Here is an 18,741-nt window from a genome sequence, read left to right on the forward strand (position 1 = left end):
GGTTTACGCCATTCTCCTGCCTCAGCCTCCCGAGTAGCTGGGACTACGGGCACCCGCCACCTCGCCCGGCTAGTTTTTTGTATTTTTAGTAGAGACGGGGTTTCACCATGTTATCCAGGATGGTCTCGATCTCCTGACCTCGTGATCCGCCCGTCTCGGCCTCCCAAAGTGCTGGGATTACAGGCTTGAGCCACCGCGCCCGGCCCCGACTATATATTTTTTTAGAGATAGAGTCTCGCCTTGTCCCCCAGGCTAGAAGTGCAGTGGCGCGATCTCGGCTCATTGCAGCCTCGAACCCCTGGGCTCAAGCGATCCTCCCACCTCAACCTCTTGAGTAGCTGGGACTACAGGTGTGCGCCAGTACGCCTGGCTACTTTTTTTTACTTTACTTACTTTTTTTACTTTTTTTTTTTTTTTTTAGAGATGGAGCCTATGTTGCCCAGGCTGGTCTGGAACTCCTGGGCTCAAACAATCCTCCCGCCTCAGCCCCCCAAAGTGTCACAATTACAGGCGTGAGCCACCAAGCCCGGCTAAACTGTATTTGAGTTTTTATTTTCTCTTAAAATTTTTTTTAAAAACTGTGTGTATTTGAATGTGTGCCTGGACTCATGATCCTCTGAGTGTCTGTCTAGAGGTGTGGAAGGAAGGTCATGTATTTAGATGTGTGTGTGTGTGTGTGTCCACAGATGTGGGTGGAAGATGCTGTGTCTGTTCACGGGCGGATAGAAGATGACGCTGTGGCTGCCATAGAAACTATGTGTGTGGAGGAGGAGGGGGCGGGCGAGCACTTGGGAGCCTGCAACCTCCTCAGTTGTCGCAAGCGCTGGGTAGGGCTGAGTGCAGGCCCTGCTTAGTGTGTGCTTAAGTGTCCCTGGTCTGGCAGGCCCCTCCCCCCCACCACCTGCAGCGCCCCCCACTTACTCGCAAGGGTCATAGCAGGGGGCTGGGCGCTGGTTGGGTCCAAAGAGATGCAAGTCGCTGTATTCCCATAGAAACAGCTGAGTCATCAGGGCTCCGAAGCCCACAACCGCCAGAATGAGGACCAGCAGGACCCAGCGGGCTTTCTGTGGGAAGGAGGAGGTAGTCAGCCAGCCCGAGGGGGCAGCCCAGCCTGTCCCTGAGACAGGGAGAGGGTGGCGGAGGGCTCCTACCTTTTCCGCAGCCTTCCACGCCTCAATCTCATTCATGGGCAGCTCGTTGGCGGGCTCCTCTGCAGGCACCTTCAGCTGGGGATGGGGACAACAGCAGGGGTGACAGGTGGCTCTTCAGAATGCCCACCCCCACTTCACCCAGCTCTACCCTGCTGAGTCCCCCAATCCACCTACCTCCTGGTACATCAGTTTAGGCTTCATCTTCCCTCAAGGCTGGGGGATACGCAGAGCCCAGGTGAGAAGGTGGGTGTGTCAGGGTCTCCAAACTGTCAGAACAAAAGTGGGCACTGTGTGGGGTGCTCTATGCTTTCGAGGGACAGACATCACAGAAGGGTGATTAGTCTTGGGGCTATTCATAATCATGGGGGCCACTGGCATACTGCCCACCACCCCAAAAAGAAGAAGCTGGTCACTGGTCAGCAGGATTTCGAAATCCCTCAAAATCCAACGGCTCTGCTGCCTGCTCATCACTCTGCAGTGCCCACCCTGCCCCCATCAGCACCCACGCAGCTCCCCTCTAGCAGCCCCCTTCTCCTTCCTCCAACCTCTAGACACTACCAGAAAGACAGCGCTGGATGAGGTCAGCGGAGCCCCAGGTCTTTGTGCCTGGCTTTTCTCAGCCCTGGGACTACACAGCGGGTATATCCTAGGTGGCTTCTCCGCCCTCACTCAGGTACCCCCACACCACACAGCTCAGCCGGGGATCATCGGGGCCTCCCTGCCACCCTGCTGCCCATCCCCCCAGCCAGCCTCCCCCCACCTACCCCTGAGGGGCCTCGGTCTCGCTCTCAGGCGTCTGCTGCTACCTCCGCGGGGCCCCAGCTTCTGCCCGGACAGGCTGAACAGGGATGGGAGGAGGAGGGGGCGGGGCCTGTGGGAGCTCCGCCCACTGCAGCGGGGAGTCTGCGCAGTGCGCGCCTCAGTCCGGGCTCACTGCAGCGAGAAGGGGGGCTCGGCTGCCCAGACACGGCCGCTCCAAACTGGCCGGGTTGAGGGGTAGTACATGGCTGGTGGATGGGTTTTGCTACATTCCACCCTAGAGTTCGTGTGTGGGGCAGGGAGGCCACTGGCAGAGAACAAAAGGAACCTCACGTCTTTTCTTGTCTACAAACCTTGTGAATTTGTGTACCATGGACATGCATTACCTAGTCAAAAATAAATACATAAATGAAATTAATAAAACGCTTATAAAATGAAACGGAAAGATCAAGGTTGAATAATAGAATGAAGAAATGTAGCTATAAAGTCAACAGAAGACAGTTCACGGCATGAGATGGGAAGAAAAGGGGAGAGGAGATGGTGAATTTTCTGTTGGAGTCTACTTGGATTTCGGTATTTGATTTTTTTAAAAAAGCCAGCTGATATTTTGATAGGGATTTTAAAAAAATTTATTTTCCGATCCACCCCATCCCATGTCTCCCAAGAGGGATTCAAGGCCCCGGCTGGACAAACACACTGGAGACCCCTTTCCTCTCTCATCCCTTATCTCCTAATTGAGAGAGGGTGGCACCTCTCTCAACGAGACAGGTACACTCTCTTCCCTCAAGCTCCCCCAAACACATATGGCAGGAAGTCAAGAGATAACTGCAGAAAAGGAGTTTTACTAAGAGAAGCAACAGGGCAGAAGTAGTTGTCTTTAAGGGAGTGCGATTTTGGGGTAGGTCAAGATTGCTTTTTATGGTAAGCCTATTTTCTTTTCTTTCCTTTTTTTTTTTAGTGTCAGAGTTCTGTTCCCTAGGCTGGAGTGCAGCAGCACGATCACAGCTCACTGCGGCCTCAACTTCCCAGGCTCAAGCAATCCTCCTGCCTCGGCCTCCCAAGTAGCTGGGACTACAGGCATGTGTCACCATGCCCAGCTAATTTTTTTTTTTTGGAGACGGAGTCTCGCTCTGTCTCTCCCACCCTGGAGTGCAGTGGCGCGATCTCTGCTCACTGCAAGCTCCCTCTCCCGGGTTCATGCCATTCTCCTGCCTCAGCCCCCGCGAGTAGCTGGGACAACAGGCGCCCACCACCACGCCCGTCTAATTTTTAAAAAATTTTTTTAGTAGAGACGGGGTTTCACCGTGTTAGCCAGGATGGTCTCCATCTTCTGACGTCGTGATCTGCCCGTCTCGGCCTCCCAAAGTGCTGGGATTACAGGCGTGCGCCACCGCGCCAGGCCGCAGCTAATTAAAAAAAATTTTTTTTTTGTAGAGACAGGGTCTTGCTTATTGCCCAGGCTGGACTCCTGGACTCAAGTGATCCTCCTACCTTGGCTTCCCAAAGTTCTGAGATACAGGCATGAGCCACCACACTTGGCCCCTATTTTCTTTTTTCTGAGACAGAGTTTCGCTCTTTCACCCAGGCTGGAGTGCAGTGGCGCAATCTTGGCTCACTGCAACCTCCGCCTTCCGGTTTCAAGCGATTCTCCAACCTCAGCGTCCTGAGTAGCTGGGATTACAGGCGTCTGCCACCGCGACCAGCTAATTTTTGTTTGTCTAGTAGAGACAGGGTTTCACCATGTTGGCCAGGCTGGTCTGGAAATCCTGACCTCGTGATCCACCTGCCTTGGCCTCCTAAAGTGCTGGGATTACAGGCGTGAGCCACCATGACTGGCTTATTTTCTTTTTTAAAATTGTGAAACATAAGCTATTTTCAGAGAAGTATAGAAAATATCTCGGTGTAGGTTGGCCGGGTGCGGTGGCTCAGGCCTGTAATCCCAGCACTTTGGGAGGCCGAGGCGGGCGGATCACGAGGTCAGGAGATGGAGGCCATCCTGGCTAACACGGTGAAACCCCGTCTCCACTAAAAAATACAAAAAACTAGCCGGGCGAGGTGGCGGGCGCCTGTAGTCCCAGCTGCTCGGGAGGCTGAGGCAGGAGAATGGGTAAACCCGGGAGGCAGAGCTTGCAGTGAGCCGAGATCGCCACTGCACTCCAGCCTGGGCAACAGAGCGAGACTCCGTCTAAAAAAAAAAAAAAAAGAAAATATCTTGGTGTAGGTTGAGAAATAATTATAAAGCATACACACGTGTCGCCAGTTTCATCACCTTTTAAAAAATCGGGGGCGTGCATTACTCCTTTTTTGAAAAAGAAAACTCTCAAAGACAGCTAGGTTCTCCCCTTACTCCAAGATCCAACCTAGATTTGTAGGGATAACTTGCAAACTCCTCCCTACCAATGTCAGATCCCAGACTGGTGAGGGTAGAACATGCTAGATCCCCCCCCCTTTCCATGGCAGGAAGACAAACCGGGACGCCTAAAATGGATCTAGCAGGTCAAGTGTGGCGGCTCACGCCTGTAATCCCAGCACTTTGGGAGGCCGAGGTGGGTGGATCACCTGAGGTAAGGAGTTCAAGACCAGCCTGGCCAACGTGGTGAAACCCTGTGGCTACCAAAAATACAAAAATTAGCTGGGCGTGGTGGCGGGTGCTTGTGATCTCAGCTACTCGGGACTGAGGCAGGAGAATTGCTTGAACCTGGGAGGCAGAGGTTGCGGTGAGCCAAGATCGCGCCACTGCACTCTAGCCTGGGTTACAACAGAGTGAGACTCTGTCTCAAAAAAAAAAAAATCTAGCAAGAAACAACAACAGACTAAGGTTATTTGAAACTCCAGAGGTCACTAGGAGAAGCAGAAGATGTCAGTCTTAGAGGCGGTTGACCACAGCATTGTGGGTGGAGGAGGCAGGAGGGAGTGCTGGAAATGCTTGCCTTCAGTTTTCTTTGACGGCCTTGGTGAGAAATATTTTTATTGAAGAATATGGAGTTGTAACAGCAGGCAATGTGAAATTAGGGAAGCCAAGATGAATCAAAACAAAACCGAAGGCGAGGTGGGGCATGGAGATCTGAAGTAACAGGACTGGCAGCGTCAGGGCTGGAGAACTGGGATGGTCACTAATAAACCAAAAATAGGGAGAAGGGCCTGGCACTGTGGCTCACACCTGTAATCTCAGCACTTTGGGAGGCTGAGGTGGGAGGACCGCTTGAGCCCAGGAGTTCCAGACTAGTCTCGGTAACATAGCAAGGCCCAGTCTCTACAACAAAATGAAAAGTAAAAACAAAAATGAAATAAAAATAGGAAGAAAACAGATGGACTTCGTTCAAATTGTCAGTGATATTTTGGCTTTCAAATTGTACAGTGACTACAGGTCTGTAATGATTAATTTTAACTTTTGATATGTTTCAATTGTATTTTTTTCTTATTGTGTTAACTTTTGATTAAAAAGTGAACTAATATTGGAGTGCCAGGCACAGTGGTTTACACATGTAATCCCAGCACTTTGGGAGGCCAAGGTGGGAGGACTGCTTGAGCCCAGGAGTTTGAGACCAGCCTGGGCAACACAGTGAGACCTAATCTCTACAACAAATGAAAAAAATTAGCCTGGTATGGTGGTGTGGACGTGTAGTTCCAACTATTTGGAAGGCTGTGGCAGAAGAATTGCTTGAATCTGGGAGGTGGAGGCTGCAGTGAGCAGTGATTGCACCACTGCACTCTAGCCTAGCTGATAGAGTAAGAGCCTGTCATAAAAAAAAAAATAAAAACTAGTACTGGAGAAGCGATTTAGATTGGATGAGAGACAATACAGTGAGTGCTAGAGCCAGATACCTGAGACTGAATCTGAGCTTCAGCATTAGTGACTGTTTGACCTTGGAGAAGTGACAACACCTCTGTGCTCTTGGTTTCGCCATCTGCAAAATGGGTATGGTAACAATAGCATTTGCTGTTCATTAATTTTACACACATTTACTGGTTGTCTTGTGTGCATCAGGTATTGTTTTAGGCACTGAGGATACAGCTGTGAACAAAATAGACATGAGGGAAAAACAGAGGCCAGGCGTGGTGGCTCACGCCTGTAATGCCAGCACTTTGGGAGGCGGATGTGGGTGGATCACCTGAGGTCTGGCATTTGAGGCCAGCCTGGCCAACATGGCAAAATCCCATCTCTACTAAAAATACAAAAATTAGCCAGGTGTGTAGGAGGGCGCCTGTAATCTCAGCTACTTGGGAGGCTGAGGTGGGCGAATTGCTCGAACCCAGGAGGTGGAGGTTGCAGTGAGTTGGCACCACTGCACTCCAGCGTGGTCGACAGAGGAAACTCCATCTCAAAAAAAAAAAAAAGGCCGGGCGCGGTGGCTCAAGCCTGTAATCCCAGCACTTTGGGAGGCCGAGGCGGGCGGATCACGAGGTCAGGAGATCGAGACCATCCTGGCTAACACGGTGAAACCCCGTCTCTACTAAAAAATATGAAAAACTAGCCGGGCGAGGTGGCGGGCACCTGTAGTCCCAGCTGCTCGGGAGGCTGAGGCAGGAGAATGGCGTAAACCTGGGAGGCGGAGCTTGCAGTGAGCTGAGATCCGGCCACTGCACTCCAGCCTGGGCGACAGAGCGAGACTCCGTCAAAAAAAAAAAAAAAAGGGAGGGGGGTATAATGAACAAAATAATAAATAAATGATATAATGTTAGAAGGCAGTAAGTGCCATAGAGGATCAGGGAAGGGGGTGGGGGTGGAATCGTTTGTGATATTTAATAAGGAGGTCAGAAAAGGCCTCACTGAGAAGGGGATACCTGAAGAAAAACTTCAAGGAGAGGTGAGATGGGCATCTGTGGGGAAAATGATCAGTACAAAGGCCCCGAGGGAGGAATGTGCCTGGTGTGGAGAAGAGTGAGGATACCAGTGTGTCTGCAGTGGAGTGGGCTGGGGGTGAGGGAGAGGAAATGTCACAGAGGTGACAGGGCCAGATCCCGCAGGGCTGCCTGGACTGTGATGAGTAGGACAGGGTCACGTGTGGGTTCCCAGCAGGGAAGGACAATGTGATCTGCTTCAGATTTTTTTTAAGAGATGGGGATCTCCACCAAGCGCAATGGCTCACGCCTGTAATCCCGGCACTTTGGGAGGCCAAGGTGGGTGGATCACCTGAGGCTAGGAGTTCGAGACCAGCCTGACCAACATGGAGAAACTCTGTTTCTACTAAAAATACAAAATTAGCTGGGTGTGGTGGCAGCTACTGTAATCCCAGCTACTTGGGAGGCTGAGGCAGGAGAATTGCTTGAACCCAGGAGGTGGAGGTTGTAGTGAGCCAAGATCGTGCCATTGCACTCCAGCCTCAGCAACAAGAACGAAACTCCATCTCAAAAATAAAAACAAAAAACAAACAGATGAGGGTCTCCCTATGCTGCCCAGGCTGGTCTTGAACTCCTGGCCTCAGGCGAACCTCCCGCCTTAGCCTCGCACAGTGTGGGGATTTCAGGCACGAGCCACTTCAGTGGGTTTCAGTTGGATTTTGTAGTGGGTTGAATGGTGGCCTCAAAAAAGATATGTCCCACATAAGCATAATCCCCGGAACTTACGTGCATGTGACCTTATTTGGAAAAAGGATCTTTGCAATTGTAATCAGAAATAGGATCTTGAGATGAGATCATCCTGGACTATCTGGAGGGGCCCTAAATCCAGTCACAACTGTCCTCAGAGATGGAATAGGCAGAAGGCCATGTGAACAGGGAGGCTGAGATTAGAGTGATGTGGCCATAAACCAGCAATGTGGCCGGGCACAGTGGCTCACGCCTGTAATCCTAGCACTTTGGGAGGCCGAGGTGGGCGGATCACAAGGTCAGGAGATCGAGACCATCTTGGCTAACATGGTGAAACCCTGTGTCTACTAAAAATACAAAAAATTAGCCAGGCGTGGTGGTGGGTGCTTGTAGTCCCAGCTACTCGGGAGGCTGAGGCAGGAGAATGGCGTGAACCTGGCAGGCGGAGCTTGCAGTGAGTGGAGATCGCGCCACTGCACTCTAACCTGGGCAACAGAGCGAGACTCAACCTCAACAACAACAACAACAACAACAAACCAGCAATACCTGGAGCCACTAGAAGCTGGGAGAGGTGAGGAGTGGACTCTCCCCTCCAGCTTCTGGAGGCGCATGTCCCTGCTACACCTTGAGTTTGGACTTCTGGCTCCAAAACTGAGAGAATGAATTCTTTTTTTTTTTTTTAAGATGGAGTCTTGCTCTGTTATTCAGGCTGGAGTGCAGTGGTGCAACCTCAAGTCATCCGTCTGTCTCGGCCTCCCAAAGTGCTGGGATTACAGGCAGGAGTCACTGCGCCTGGCCATACATTCTGTTGTGTTAAGCCACCAACTTGGTGGCGATTTGTTACAGCAGCCCGAAGAAACACACACAGGTGTTACAGGATCCCCCGGCGGCTGTGTGTGGGGAACAGACTGGGGCAGGGCAGGGGAGCCTAGCGAGGAGGCTGCTGGGGGCATCCGGACAGGAGCCAAGGGTGGACAGGACGAGGGTGTGGGCAGCCAAGTGTCAAAGAAAGGGTGGGGTCTGGATGCACTTTGAAGGTGGAGGGGATGGCATTTCTAGGCTGGATGTGGGTTTGAGAGGAGTAAAAGAATCAGGGATGACTGAGTTTTGGCCTCAGCAAGTGCAAGGATTAGAGGTGTCAATAGCTGATTGGGCAACATAGGGAGGCACAAGTTTGGGGAAAAGACCAGGAGTTTGGTTTTGAACATACAACATTTGAGATGTCTAAAATCTGACTGACTCCTCTGAACTAAAGGAGTTAACAGGCTGGGCAAGGTGGCTCACACCTGTAATCCCTGCACTCCAGGAGGCTAAGATGTGGGGTGGATTACGTGAGGCCAGGAGTTCAAGACCAGCCTGCACAACAGCAGGACTCACCTCTACAAAAAGTAAAGCTAAATTTTAAAAAAGGAATTAACACACATATAATGCGCACAGAAGAGCCACTGACATGCAGGAGGCTCTCAGCAAAGGTGACCATCAAGGCTCCTAACAGCTCCCCATGCAAAAGCATCCCCCATCCCACCCCCAGAGACAAGACGGTTACTTTTCATTATAGGTCTTTATACTTACATTGAATTTTTTTAAATGCACATATAACTTCTATGGAAACTAAACTATAAAGAGGCTCAGGCTCCTAGGTAGGGTGCCCCATCACCAGATCCTAGCCTCCAGAGGACTGTGGCCTCAGCTGGAGAAGGAAATCAGGCCCCCCAGCCCACTACCCCAGGTTTAGTAGAAACCCTGTCTCTACTAAAAATACAAAATTAGCCAGGCATGGTGGCGCGCACCTGTAATCCCAGCTACTCAGGAGGCTGAGGCAGGAGAGTCGCTTGAACCTGGGAGGTGGAGGCTGCAGTGAGCCAAGATTGCGCCATCGCACTCCAGCCTGGGCAACAAGAGTGAAACTCTGTCTCAAAAAAAAAAAAAAAGAGATCCTTGTGGGAGTAGGGCAGGGTGAAACTGAAGGTGGGCATGGGCAGCTGGGTCCTGGGGTTCCTCCTCAGCCTGTCTCAATGCCTGTGTTCTCAGGACCCTACAACCCCCATGGGGCTCCCAACACGCCCCATCCAGGTTGGTACTTATGCTCTGCCTCCTCACTGGTATGGCATGAGATGAAATCAGATCTTGGCCAGACGCCATGGCTCCCGCCTGTAATCCCAGCACTTTGGGAGGCTGAGGTGGGCAAATCACCCGAGGTTGGGATTACGAGACCAGCCTGACCAACATGGTGAAACCCTGTCTCTACTAAAAATACAAAATTAGCCAGGCATGGTGGCGCGCACCTGTAATCCCAGCTACTCAGGAGGCTGAGGCAGGAGAGTCGCTTGAACCTGGGAGGTGGAGGCTGCAGTGAGCCAAGATTGCGCCATCCATCGCACTCCAGCCTGGGCAACAAGAGTGAAACTCTGTCTCAAAAAAAAAAAAAAAGAGATCAGGTCTCATCTGGGAGAGGACACTGCCAGGAAGCGTGCCATCTCCCAGCCCACAGAATACCCCCGAGTCCCCTTGCCTCGTGGTCCTGCCCCCCTTGGGGTATGACACCACAGCCCGCAAAAAGGAGGAAGTAAAACCCACTGGGTCACAGATCCCTGAACACCCCACCCCCAGGGGAGGGTGGCAGCGGGAGATTTGATTCCTCCTCTACAGCAGCCCTTTAAATTGGAGAGTTCATGGTTCAGATCCCACCTCTGCCACTTTCTTGCCAGGTGACGTTGAGCATAGGGCTTTACTTCTGAGCCCTGCTGGCCTCATCTATAAACCGGTATTAGCCATATTGGCAGGGCACGGTGGCTTATGCCTATAATCTCAGTACTCTGGGAGGCCAAGGCGGGAGGATGGCTTGAGCTCAAGAGTTCGAGACCAGTTGGGGCAACAAGGTGAGACCCCCATCTCTACAAAAGCTTAAAAAACTGGCTAGGCGGCTGGGCAGGGTGGCTCATGCCTGTAATTCCAGCACTTTGGGAAGATCACCTGAGGTCAGGAGTTCAAGACCAGCCTGGCTAATATGGTGAAACCTCGTCTCTACCAATACAAAAATTAGCCGGGCGTGGTGGCAGGCTACTCGGGAAGCTGAGGCAGGAGAATCGCTTGAACCTGGAAGGCAGAGGTTGCAGTGAGCTGAGATTGCGTAACTGTGCTCCAGTCTGGGCAACAAAAGCAAAACTCCGTCTCAAAAAAAACAAAGACAAAAAACAAACAAAAAAATTATAATAATAATTGGCTAGGTGTGGTGGCCCATGCCTACGCCTATGGTCCCAGCCACTTGGGAGGCTGAGGTGGGAGGATTGCTTGAGTCCGGGAGTTCGAGGCTGCAGTGAGCCGTGATTGTGCCACTGCACTCCAGCCTGGGCGACAGAGCAAGACACTATCTCAAAACAACAAATAAAATGAGTATCATCTTATATGCACTGGAGGGTGGTGGCTGGGGGATCTCTGAATGGTTAAGGGGGTGGGTCTCAGAGTCCCACAGCTCAGACTTCAGATCTCAGCTCTGTGGAATTGGGAAAAGAGGTTCCCTTCTCTAAGCCACACTTTCATTCTCTGAACAATGTGGAGATTAATAATGCCAACCTCACATTTGCTGGGAAGTCAATGAGGTCATCGATGGAAGGCAGGAAGCAGAGTAAGCCCTTGAAACATGCTGGTTGGTGAGATCTGTGTGCGCCCTCGTATCTTGTATACACTTCAATCACACATAATCAATTTATATGTGTCCCTTGCTACATCCGTGTCTGATTTATTCCTCTAGCTCTAGGGCCCAGGCCATTGTAATTGCTCAAAAAATACTGAAAGCAGAAGAAATGGAGCAGCAGAATAGAAAAATTTGAGAGGAGATTATTTTAGATGTCTCTCTATACCTAGTGGCACTTTTATACAGAATGATAACCAGCTGGTATCAGTTCTAAGCCCAGAGCATACAGGGTGGGTGCAGACAATGGCAGCTCAGCCTGAGATTAAGGCTGAGAGGGTGGGGAAAAAGTCAAGGCTGATTCAAGCCATCTGAGAATGCAGAGTGTGCTTCTGAAGCCTACATACAGGAAACATGGGGCAGATCACACCACAGGAGACATTTACAAATCCACAGGCTGGCCAGGAGCAGTAGCTCACGTCTGTAATCCCAGCACTTTGGTAGGCCGAGGTGGGAGGATCGCTTGAGCCCAGTACTTTGAGACTAGCCTGGGCAACATAGCGAGACCCTGTCTCTGATTTTAAAAATAACAAAATAAAAACAAATTCACGGGGCTTCCAAATGCTTTAAAACAGAAATGTTCTCATGTTTAATGGTGCTGATTTTCACTAGATGGTGTAGACCTCTTTGGACTAAACCATCAATTGTCTCTGGCCTCTTTGGACTGAACCATCAATTGTCTACAGAAAACAGAACAGAACACTGGTTTTGCAAACTGTTTTTTCATTTTCAGCACTTAGATCCTTTATTTCAAAGGACCTTTTAAAATAAGTGCCCCTCCTAGGGAGAGAAGACAGTCAGTCCGAAAAATAATTAAACAGGTCCAAAAGGCACCATGAATGAAAAATACTTCTGAACTGGAACTAAAAAACCCTAAGCTGTCCCACTCTTGCTCAAAATCCTTCTGTGGCTCCCCATTGCCCCCAGGACAAAGTACAAACTTCTTACCATGTCCTACAGAGCCCTACATGGACAGGCCCCCTGTGGACCTTCCTCCATCATTACAGCTTCAGTTCCCTCATTCTCAACCCAAAGCTCTGTCTGGTTTCCTCCTTTCCCCTGAACTCCAGCTCTGGAGGTCCCATGGCCCCCTAGACACCTCCTTCAAGGTATCCCCAGACTCCCACACCTACCATGTCCTCAACTGTCCTTACCATCTTCCTCCCCCAGTTCCCCATTTCAAGGAGAGTTGTCGAATCCATCCTTCAGGTCTCAGCCTTGGTGCCTCCTCCTCCAGAAAGCTCTCCTTGACTGCCCCCAGCCCTGGGACTTGTCCTGAACCCCAACTACTTGTCAACTTGGCCCTGTGAGGGTCTCTCCAAATCACCCTCCCCACTAGCTCTGACCTAGTCTCTCCCACCGGGGTCCCCACTCCAGCCACCTCCCTTGGATCCCCCTCCACATGAATTTGGCGTATTCCTCTCCTGCTCAAAAACACAGTCTCAGCTCCTCACTGTGGCTGCCAGGGCCTTGACTGATCTTCCCCGAATGACCTCTTTGGTCTACTCTCTCACCGTTCTTCCCGCCCCAGCCATATTTATGATCTTTCAGTTCCTTGAACCAAAACCACACTTTCATCACCAGACCCTCCCACAGCTGCTTTTCCTGCCGAGCACACCTTGCTCATTTCTATCCACTCACGTACCATCTCCTCCATGAAGCCCTCTGGGCTCACACAGTCCCCTGGGCCTCCCTTTCCCAGACCTGATCCCTCTACCTATGCCTTCTAGGGAGAGAAGACGATCAATCTGAAAAACAGTTAAATAGGTCCAAAAAAGTATCATGAATGGTGAATACTTCTAAACTGGAACTACAAAAACCTAAGCTGTCCCACTCCTGCTCAGAATCAGTGCTGTGATTAGCTGGCAGTGCTTGCTGCTGGCAATGCCTAGTGATGGGTTCGTCTCTCCTATTTGGGAGCCCTATGACGGCAGGGCCAGGCTGTCTAACTCACTGCCATGTCCCCAGTGCCACGGAACATAGGAAAGTGCATACCAGGTGCTCAGTGGCCAGTTAATCTATTAATTCAACTAATATTTAATCAGTAGTGACTTGCTGACAAGCCCTGCTCCAGAAACTGAGATTACAGGAAAAAAAAAAAAAAGGAGCCGGCACAGTGGCTCACACCTGTAATCCAAGCACTGTGGGAGGCTGAGGCGGGCAGATCACCTGAGGTCGGCAGTTCGAGACCAGCCTGACCAACATGGAGAAACCCTGTCTCTACTGAAAATACAAAATTAGCCGGGCGTGGTGGCGCATGTCTGTAATCCCAGCTATTTGGGAGGCTGAAGCAGGAAAACTGCTTGAACCTGGGAGGCAGAGGTTGCGGTGAGCTGAGATTGCGCCACTGCACTCCAGCCTGGGCAACAAGAGCGAAACTCTGTCTCAAAAAAAAAAAAAAGGAAAAAAATTCTTCCTAAAGATGTTATTCTTAAGGGAGTGAGAATAAATGAGTGAAATACATGGAATGTGCCTTGGAAAAAAATAGAGCAGGGGAGGGAGACAGTGGCATCACAACTTCCAAAGGCTTATGTCCCAGCTCAAAAATAATAATAGGGCCGGGCGTGGTGGCTCATGCCTGTAATCCCAGCACTTTGGGAGGTGGGTAGATCACTTGAGGTAAAGAGTTCGAGACCATCCTGGCTAACACAGTGAAACCCTGTCTCTACTAAAACTACAAAAATTAGCAGGGTGTGGTGGTGTGCACCTATTGTCCTGCCACTTGGGAGGTTGAGGCATGAGAATTGCTTGAACCTGGGAGGCGGAGGTTGTAGTGAGCTGAGATCACGCCACTGCACTGTAGCCTGAGCGACAGAGTGAGACTCAGTCTCAAAACAACAACACAAAACCAAAAATAACATAGCCAGGAGTGGTGGCTCACGCTTGTAATCCCAGCACTCTGGGAGGCAGAGGCAGGCGGATCACCAGAGGTCAGGAGCTGGAGAGCAGCCTGGCCAACGTTCTGAAACTGCGTCTCTGTTAAAAATACAAAAATTAGCCAGGCGTGGTGGTGCACACCTGTAATTCCAGGTACTTGGAAGGCTGAGGCAGGAGAACTGCTTGAACCCGGGAAGCAGAGGTTGCAGTGAACTGAGTTTGCACCACTGCATGCCAGCCTGGGTGACAGCGAGACAGTGTCTCAATGAAAAATAAAAAAATAATAATAACATGGCTGGGCACAGTTACTCACTCCCACCTGTAATTCCAGCACTTTAGGAGGCCAAAGCAGGAGGATCACTTGAGCCCAGGAGTTTGGGACTTGGGCAGCCTGGGCAACAAATTGACATCTTGTCTCTACAAAAAAATAAAAAGGCTAGGCCGGGTGCAGTGGCTCACGCCTGTAATCCCAGCACTTTGGGAGTCCAAGGCAGTTGGATCACAAGGGCAGGAGTTCGAGACCAGCCTGACCAACATGGTGAAATCTCTTCTCTACTAAAAATACAAAAATTAGCCGGGCCTGGTGGTGCACACCTGTAATTGCAGCTACTCAGGAGGCTGAGGCAGGAGAATCGCTTGAACCCGGGAGGTGGAAGTTGCAGTGAGCCGAGATCATGCCACTGCACTCCAGCCTGGGTGACAGAACGAGACTCTGTCTCTAAATAAATAAATAAATAAATAAAAAATAAAAAATAAATAAAAAGGCTAAAAAATTAGCTGGGGATGGTGGTACATGCCTGTAGCCCTAGCTACATGGGAGGCTGTAGCAGGAGGATGTCTTGAGCCTGGGAGTTTGGGTATGCAGTGAGCCATGACTGCACCACTGCACTCCGGCCTCAGTGAGAGAGCAAGACCCTGTCGCAAAAAGATAAAGAAAGAAAGAAAAATAATAACATGGTAGGGCTGGGCACAGTGGCTCACACCTGTAATCCCAGCACTTTGGGAGGCCGAGGCGGGCAAATCATGAGGTCAGGAGATTGAGACCATCCTGGCTAACACGGTGAAACTCCATCTCTACTAAGAATACAAAAAATCAGCTGGGCATGGTGGTGGGCGCCTGCAGTCCCAGCTACTCAGGAGGCTGAGGCATGAGAACGGCATGAACCTGGGAGGCGGAGCGTGCAGTGAGCCAAGATTGCGCCACTGCACTCCAGCCTGGGTGACAGAGTGAGACTCCATCTCAAAAAAAGAAAAGAAAAGACAACAAAAGAAAAAAAAAAAAAGAAAGAAAAATAGTAACATGGTAAGTTTAGGGCAAAGCAGTGTTACCATCTGTTTTTCAGATGAGGTGGCAGCGCTCAGGGAAATGACCTGCTTAGGTTGCACAGCATTGGTTTGTCAGTTAGAAGTGTGTTTGTTTGTTTTTTGAGACGGAGTCTCATTCTGTTGTCCAGACTGGAGTGCAGTGGCAGGCTCTTGGCTCAAAGCAACCTCCATCTCCCAGGTTCAAGTGATTCTCGTGTCTCAACTTCCCGCGTAGGTGGGATTACAGGTGGCCACCATCATGCCTGGATAATTTTTGTATTTTTAGTAAAGACAGTGTTTCACCATATTGGCCAGGCTGGTCTCGAACTCCTGACCTCAAGTTATCTGCCCACCTCAGCCTCCCAAAGTGCTGGGATTATAGGCATCAGCTGGGAATTTGAACCCAGAGCTCAGTTGTATTCCAGGGCAGTACACTGTTGCACTAATTCATGAACAAACAATGCAAAATCTCCCTTCATCACATCACGTGAGGGACCCTACGACCTGAGGGAGGCGCGAGCCTATAAAAGTGCAGGGTGTGGAGTGAGACAGTGGGGCTTCTTGCATTTATTTTTGATTTTTTTTTTTGAGACAGGGTCTCCTTGCTCTGTTGCCCAGGCTGGAATGCAGTGGTGGGATCACATCTCACTGCAGCCTGGAACTCCTGGGCTCAAGTGGTCCTCCTGCTTCAGCCTCCCGAGTAGCTGGGACCACATGTGTGTGCCACCACGCCCAGCTAGTTTTTAATTTTTCCGTAGAGTCGGAATCTCACCACATCGCCCAGGCTGCTATTGAACTGCTGGGCTCAAGTGATCTGCCTACCTCAGCCTCTCAAAGTACTGGGATTACAGGCATAAGCCACTGGGCCTGGCCTCAAAGCACTTAATATATTCGTTTTATTGTTTTAAATTGGACTTAAAATATTTAATTTTCACAATAGTCCTCTTAAAACTCCCACTTAGAGAATTAAGGATCCAGAGAGGTGAAGTCACAGGTACAAAGAGACATAGACAGGATATGGGGTAAGCCTGGGACCTGGACTTTGGTTAAAAAAAAAAAGAAGAGAGAGGAAATGGAGCAAGGATTTGAACCCAAGCTGCCTCAAGCTTCCAGGGACAGATTCCCCATGACAGCTGCCTCTCCTGTTATTCGTCATCTGTAGATCCCTTGCTGCCTGCCCCCCCACCCTCCAGGACAGAGCTGAACCCCGTGGTGGCGCTGGCCTCTCAAAAACTCAATTAGCATTTCCCTAGCCTGCTCTCCATTTTTTATTAATATTTATTTATTTATTTATTTGAGATGGAGTCTTGGTCTGTCACCCAGGCTGGAGTGTAATGGCGCGATCTCAGCTCACTGCAATCTCCACCTCCCAGGTTCAAGGGCTTTTCCTGCTTCAGCCTCCTGAATAGCTGGGATTACAGGCACCCGCCACAACGCCCACCTAATTTTTTATACTTTTGGTAGAGATGGGGTTTCACCATGTTGGTCAGGCTGGTCTCGAACTCCTGACCTCAAGTGATCCGCCCGCCTCAGCCTCCTAGTGCTGGGATTACAGGCGTGAGCCACCATGCCCGGCCTCAATCTTTGACAGGGATATTTGAAATTTTCTCCCAACATAAAGGATATGTGAGTGCGGACTGAAGATTCTGGCTCTCTTTCCAACGAGGCTGCCTCTCACTAGTCGATCCTGGGTAGAAGTTCTGGAGCTGCCACAGCTCAGGGTGATGGCTTCATGTCACACTGGACCGCATCCCTCCTCGGCTCCACATCCTCCTGTGGCTCCCACCTCACTTGGAGTAAAAGTCAGTCTTCTGCATGGCTCACAAGGCCTTCCACAACGTGCCCCATCGCCCCTCCAACATCATCTCTTGCCCCTCTCCTCTCTCACTGACCTCCTTGCTATTCCTTAAATATTCCAAGCTTGCTCCTACCTCAATGCCTTTGCTTTTGCTGTTCTCTTTGCCTAGCACGCTCTTCCCCCAGAGGGCCGTCATTCTTTCTTTCTCTCTCTTTTTTTTGAGATAGAATCTCACTCTGTCGCCCAGGCTGGAGTGCAATGGCACAATCTCGGTTCACTGCAACCTCCGCTTCCCGAGTTCAAGCAATTCTCCTGCCTCAGCCTCCCGAATAGCTGGGATTATAGGTGTCTGCCACTATGCCTGGCTAAGTTTTTTGTATTTTTAGTAGAGACGGGGTTTCACCATATTAGTCAGGCTGGTCTCGAACTCCTGACCTCAGGTGATCCACCGGCCTTGGCCTCCCAAAGTGCTGGCATTATAGGCATGAGCCACCATGCCCAGCTGTTTTCTTTTGTTGTTTTTTTATTTTTGAGACAGGGTCTCCCTCTGTTGCCCAGGCTGGAGTGTAGTGGCAAAATCATGGCTCACTGCAGCCTCAAACTCCCAGGCTCAAGCGATCCCCCCACCTCTCAGCCTCCCACATAGCTGGGACAACAGGTGCACACCACCATACCTGCTTAATTTTTGTAGAGATGGGGTTTCGCTATGTTGCCCAGGCTGGTTGCAAACTCCTGAGCTCCAGTGATCCGCCTTCCTCAGCCTCCCAAAGTGCTGTGATCATAGGCGTGAGCCACTGTGCCCGGCCCCACTCTCTCTTCTCCTTCAAGTCTTTGGTTCAAATGTCACCTTCTCAGAAAGCTTTCCTTGACCACCCTATTTAAAATTACAACCTTGACCCCACATTCCCCATGCCCCTTCTAATACATCCAATAATCTACTTTCCTATTTACCCATTGCTTCTTACCCTTACTAGAGTGTAGGATACTCTATAAGGCCAGATTTTTTTTTTTTTTTTTTTTTTTGAGACGGGGTCTCACTCTGTCACCCAGGCCGGAGTTCAGTGGTGCGATCTCAACTCACTGCAGCCTCCGCCTGCCGGGTTCAAGCAATTCTCTCACCTCAGCCTCCCGAGTTGCTTGGATTATAGGGGTGCGCCACCATGCCTGGCTAATTTTTGCATTTTTAGTAGAGATGGGGTTTCACCATGTTGTCCAGGCTGGTCTCAAACTCCTGACCTCAGGTGAGCCACCTGCTTCGGCCTCCTAAAGTGCTTGGATTACAGGTGTGAGCCACTGCGCCCAGCCAAGATATTTTTGTCTGTACTGTTCATTAAGGTGTCCCCAATGCCTAGCAGTGTTGGGCACACAGACAGCACATGCTTAAGAATTATGTGCAGAATGATTAATTTGTGTTTTCATTCCCATATTGCAGATGCAGTAACTGAGGCACAGGGAGGTTAAGCCAGTTGCCCAAGATCATGTAGTTCTTTTTTGTTTTTTTTTTTTGTTTTGAGACGGAGTCTCGCTCTTGTTGCCCAGGCTAGAGTGCAATGGCGCGATCTCGGCTCACTGCAACCTCTGCCTCCTGGGTTCAAGTGATTCTCCTGTCTCAGTCTCCTGAGTAGCTGGGA

General features: G+C 50.4%; 1 protein-coding gene across 7 annotated transcripts in view; it reads right to left on the reverse strand.

Moving 5' to 3' along the window:
* Positions 1–18,741, reverse strand: part of PLD3 (phospholipase D family member 3) — a 42,720-nt gene that overhangs the window by 15,163 nt on the left and 8,816 nt on the right. For 2 of the 7 annotated variants that reach the window (XM_023229119.3, XM_023229118.2), the window contains exons 2-5: positions 1,916–2,296; positions 1,326–1,417; positions 1,152–1,226; positions 922–1,064 (exon numbers count right to left, since the gene is read on the reverse strand). In XM_023229119.3, coding sequence (XP_023084887.1) covers positions 922–1,064; positions 1,152–1,226; positions 1,326–1,352 — 245 coding nt within the window. In that variant the 5' untranslated portion in view covers positions 1,353–1,417; positions 1,916–2,296. Of the gene's footprint in view, positions 1–921; positions 1,065–1,151; positions 1,227–1,325; positions 1,418–1,915; positions 2,297–5,735; positions 5,819–18,741 lie in introns of all 7 variants that reach the window. The other 5 variants (XM_023229123.1, XM_023229121.2, XM_023229120.2 and 2 more) reach the window with 4 other exon arrangements.

This window comes from Piliocolobus tephrosceles, chromosome 21 (genome assembly GCF_002776525.5).
Source record: "Piliocolobus tephrosceles isolate RC106 chromosome 21, ASM277652v3, whole genome shotgun sequence".
NCBI classification, from domain to species: domain Eukaryota; kingdom Metazoa; phylum Chordata; class Mammalia; order Primates; family Cercopithecidae; genus Piliocolobus; species Piliocolobus tephrosceles.